The following is a 4985-nucleotide window of genomic DNA, read 5'->3' as shown; positions in this document are numbered from 1 at the left end:
AATACTATGTCGCGCGTGTGTTAGACAAAAACAGAAAATCACGGTATCGAATCCCCTTAATTTTAATACTTTTTATTATATATGTGCCTAAGTCACAGAGTGTATAACAAAAAAAACTGACTAATGCAATCTAATCAATATTTAATTTATCTTATAAAATGTATAACACTTACGCTATATCTATATATATCTGTATATATATAAATAAGTGTATATTTTGAATACATTTTATAACTCAAGATACACCAAACCGATTTCGATAAAAATTTCAGGACATATTAAGATTGATATTTAAATGGTTTCTGTGGAGTTTGTACTCCGGGCAACAGAAAAGTTAAGATAAATTTTGAACACTATACACCATACACCGAATATTAAATAACGAATTGAACAAAGTTTGAGTTATATAGAATTGGTACATTTAACGGGTAAAGTTTCAGCGGATTCAGCTAGTATATAATATAAATGTTTTTATTTTTATTTCTTGAAACTGAAAATAAAAATTGTAAAAAATTGATTCAAATTATTTTGGAAATTTTCAAAATTGCCTTTTTATAAATCTGATTATAAGAACGATTTTGATGGTAAAAACATTTATCTAAGTCAAGTAATTTATTTTTTAGAATTTTTAAAATATCAATATTTTTTTGTAGTTTTTTTAAAACGTATTTTTTTTTAAATATTGATAATATGATTATATTTTTAAATTATTTTTTATCATTATAATCTTCATAATTTTATTAATTGTTGTCATACGTTTAACTAGCATCATTTTTTTTCCGATTTTTCTGTTACACTATAACCCTGTATAATATACACTATCTATATAGAGTCTATAATATAAACATATAGTCAATAGTCATAGTATAATATTGTCTACGATTACCGTGTGTAAGTGTGTTGTAGGTAATAAATACTTATGAATTAAAAATATAAAAGGGATACAAAAATATATTGTTTTTTTTCAAAGTATTTTTGTAGACACTCTTTATTTGTCAAAGTGGTGGTACCGACCTGATGATGGCAAAACAACGGACACGATGCTGTCGATAAGTTTTGATTTCAGTATGTGATCACTGGAAGTTGTACACGTGAGCGACGGTGACGAGTTCACTTCGATCAACCAAGGTTTGAGGTCTTCGTCCACAATAATATCATAGCCATAGCATTCGAAACAATGTGTATCATGAGACATGACACTACGAGCAGCCTTCAACGAGTGCACAATTATCCATGATATGTCATCGAACAGTTTACGAGTACGTTTTTCACCTCGTGTACTGGTTAAGTACAATTTTAGATTTTCGGTGGACCATTTACCTCCATGGATATTATTGTAGTCGTCGCCTATAATATAATTAGGTATTTAAACATGATCTCAATTTTCAATAGTAAATTAATAGATAATATCCACACATTATACAATGTACTAGCATAGGTGGAAATCTGAGGGGAGGGGCTTAGACCACTCAAATGTCTTTCGGTTTTCCTAAAAACAAATAAAAGGGGAGGGGGCAAGTGAGTGTCGCTCTTCTGTACAGTACCTAAGTTATAAGTAGGTCACTGTAATTGATGGTATTAAATTTAAATTAAATGATATAATTGTATACGAAAAACGATTCTGAGCGGAGACGGTTTATCAGTGTGGATATTTTATATTATATTTATATTTTTATTACTTATTATTAATACGGTAGCTGGTAAGTTGAATTAATATTATAAAATTGCAACAAAATAACTAAAATTGTTACTCTTAGTTATTTATATGTAATTTCGTCCAACTTTGAATATAAAATAACTATAGAAAAAAACTGTACCTACTTACGTGGAACATTGTTTTAAATGTTCAGTCCTTAGCTATAAAAGTTTTTTTGACATTTTATACATTTTTAACTACAAAATCATTTTTTAATTTTAAATTTGATAAATTTTGTCAAAATTCCAAATTTGTGAATAAGCATTTAGCTTATAAAAATATTATGCCTATGTATTTTTAATATTTTTTAATTACTAATGTAAAAATATATCAGGAGCCTTGTATTCATTTTTCACGCTTTTTAACCCAATATTTATAGATAAAAAAAACTTAAAAATTGGAAACTGAAAATGTCCGTAAACAGTTAAAAACAAGTCAAAAAAATTTGGAAATTGTATGAATTATAGGAATTAATAAAATAAACATATGATATAAATTTCATGAGTCTACTATTAATCGTTTTTAAATTACAACAAAATAAGAAAATCGCTACTTGAGAAACTATTAGAATTTTTATAAATTTCTAACTCAAAATAATTTTCAGTGATTTTTACGTTTTTTGTCAAAATACGAACTTTAAATGCTTATAAAAAAAATTGTGCCTATGTATTTTTAATATTTTTCAACTGTCATTTTAACAATATATTAAAAGTCTTGTATTAAATTTTCAATCTTTTTGACCAAACGTATACAGTTTTATTGCCATTTATTAAAAAAAAATCTAAAAAAATTGAAAGTTGAAATGTCAGTAAACAGCTCAAAACTGAAGATGAAATTTGAAACACTATTTTGACTTCTTATCGTGTACACAAACACAACAAATAAAACAAATTAAAAAAAACACACCGATCCACTCGGAGTCTAAAATTATTGTAATTATATTTTATTAAATACTAATAATACTATCCAATATATATATAAAAGAGATGATAACTACATGTAGTATATGCATAAGAACATTTTCTTAGTAGATAATAGTGATAAATTCACTGACTAAAAAGAATTCCGATTGTCATTATATTTAAAATAAATTGCTTTTAAAGATATCTTTAATCTTCATGGGTGTACATAATATACCTACATGAATAACGTCGTATTCCATAGTACCTACTTAAATTTAGAGTTTTATAGTTAAATAGGTAGATACCTACTATTTATTTATAATTTTCTATATACCATATAAATATAAATTGTAATAAGAAATTCAATGCGGTAGAAGTTTCAAAATGTCTATACATATAACACATTATTTACAAATATATTATAATTAAAAAAATTGTTTTCTTAATATAATAAAATATTGACTATTATGTATGTAATCTATTCTTCAGTTTGGATATTGGGTAATCAAATAATAACTTTAATTTAAAACCATAATAAAAGTATAAAATAATTAAAATATATATATACCTACCATAAGTTGTTAATCTGAATTAGTTTTAAAATGACCATAATATTACGCAGGCGATTAGTATTATTAAATTTATATAATAAATTGTATTCATTACCTTCTTTTTGTACTGATACGTTCGTTAAATGAGCAAATAAACAATTAATGTCCATCAAATGTGCGTTATATTTTACACTGCAGAAACGACAAAACCCAAATTTAAACAAATATGCTTTTAATGGATGAAATGATGTAACCAAAACATAAAGACGTAAATCAAACTTTTTTCCACTTATCAACAAAGGATTTTCGATGTATCTGATCCAAAACAAATATTAAAAATCATATAGTTAAATAATTACTGTATCCATAATGTAGGTACCTTACTTATACAAAACAATATCAAAAAAGAAAATATATACCTGGATATTATATAAGTTTCTTTTTTAATTGATGCATTTTTACGATATTTTTTTTCTTTTGACCATTTCTTTAATTGAGACAATTTGTCTATTAGAAATATCCCTGAGCCTCGGGATTTTCCACATGGTTTCACAATCCAAGTACTTGGATTTTTGCGATATTCTTCTAAGAATAAATTATAATCAACGGGTAGTACGTAAGTTGAAGGAATAAAATCCAAGTACAAAAATGTACCACGGACGCATTTTGCAATAGATGTGCCACTTTTTAGCAATTCACGGCGATAACGTCTGATATTTCTGTGAAACGTAAACAAATATTTATACATGTGCATACATATGTAGGTATCAATTGATATACGAATACAATAAATTATTAGAGAAGTCCTTATTAAAACTTAAAATACGATAAAGGAAAATTTCAAAAAAAAGAACAGTCATACAATTGTAAATATAACCTACTACAATTTTTGAAATTATTTGGTTAATTAGTATACCTAGATACATTACGTGTTTACGTTATATATACACATTGTCCTTACATAAATACATATGCATAACTATTACAATAACATAAGACATGATGTTTATTCTTTATGAAAATGTTACATTTTCCAAAATGCTTAAAAAAACTAACAGAGTCTTGAGAAACATTAGACTATTAGACATAATTAGAAATAAAATACTGAACTACAACTAGGTACCATATGGATAGACATAAATACATAATATATTATAACGTTTTTTTCCAATATTTGCCAATAACGTTTATCCGCGTTTGAAAAAACTACCAAAAATTACCTCTTTAACATACCTACCTACTACAACTAAGTAAATTTTCAATTAGAACTCCAGCTACTAGTAAAAAAAACAAGGGATAAAGCTTACAGAGCTTACAATTTCATTTTACACTTTAAATCCACTAAAACATCTACATTAGTTTATTTCTCAATAGTTATATTTTCTATTCGCCTTTCGTATAAGTGTTCATATTTTAATATGATCAATGCTATTAAAATATGAACACCTATATGCTTTAATATCGAAAATCAAAATTAAGCCAGACTTCCTAGATTTCCTAACAAATGATGTAACTCATGTAAATAAATTTCAACACACCAATGTACCTATGATTCTTATGATATAATTTATAATACTATTCAAAATGTACAAAAATAATTTACCTTATAAGTAAATCTTTTCGGCCGAGTTCATAGTGATTTGGGAAATGATTTATTATCTGATCGTCTTTCAATCTATAATTTTTGTCAGCATTAAACAAACAACGACAAGTTTGTAAACTAGTCCAATAGAAATGCCATTCGTCTTCAGGGCCTACATGTATCCATCCACGTTTTTCGAAGTTACTCAGTAACACAGAACGATCTATATCTGTGCAATATTTTATTTTAATCAT

General features: G+C 25.9%; 1 protein-coding gene across 1 annotated transcript; it reads right to left on the bottom strand.

The window, feature by feature from the left end:
* Positions 1-4985, bottom strand: LOC132948933 (polyglutamylase complex subunit TTLL1-like). Its single transcript, XM_061019631.1, has 4 exons — positions 4753-4985; positions 3569-3868; positions 3265-3464; positions 1-1347 (listed from the first exon to the last, which is right to left on the bottom strand). The coding sequence occupies exons 1-4, from the start codon at positions 4983-4985 to the stop codon at positions 989-991; spliced, it is 1092 nt and encodes a 363-aa protein (XP_060875614.1). The 3' UTR covers positions 1-988.

The sequence above is a fragment of the Metopolophium dirhodum genome, chromosome 7, assembly GCF_019925205.1.
Source record: "Metopolophium dirhodum isolate CAU chromosome 7, ASM1992520v1, whole genome shotgun sequence".
Lineage (NCBI taxonomy): Eukaryota > Metazoa > Arthropoda > Insecta > Hemiptera > Aphididae > Metopolophium > Metopolophium dirhodum.
Note: the sequence above shows the minus strand (reverse complement) of the source record. Positions and strands in the feature narration are given on the sequence as shown.

Bases quoted from the DNA above. Each gene is read 5' to 3' on its own strand.
- LOC132948933 (XM_061019631.1), bottom strand. From the start codon at position 4,985: ATGATTAAAATAAAATATTGCACAGATATAGATCGTTCTGTGTTACTG. The intron at 3,465-3,568 runs GTATATATTTTC...GTTTTGGATCAG, and splicing joins GAAACTTATATAATATCCAG to ATACATCGAAAATCCTTTGT. The intron at 1,348-3,264 runs GTAATGAATACA...ATTATATTATAG, and splicing joins CGTATCAGTACAAAAAGAAG to GCGACGACTACAATAATATC.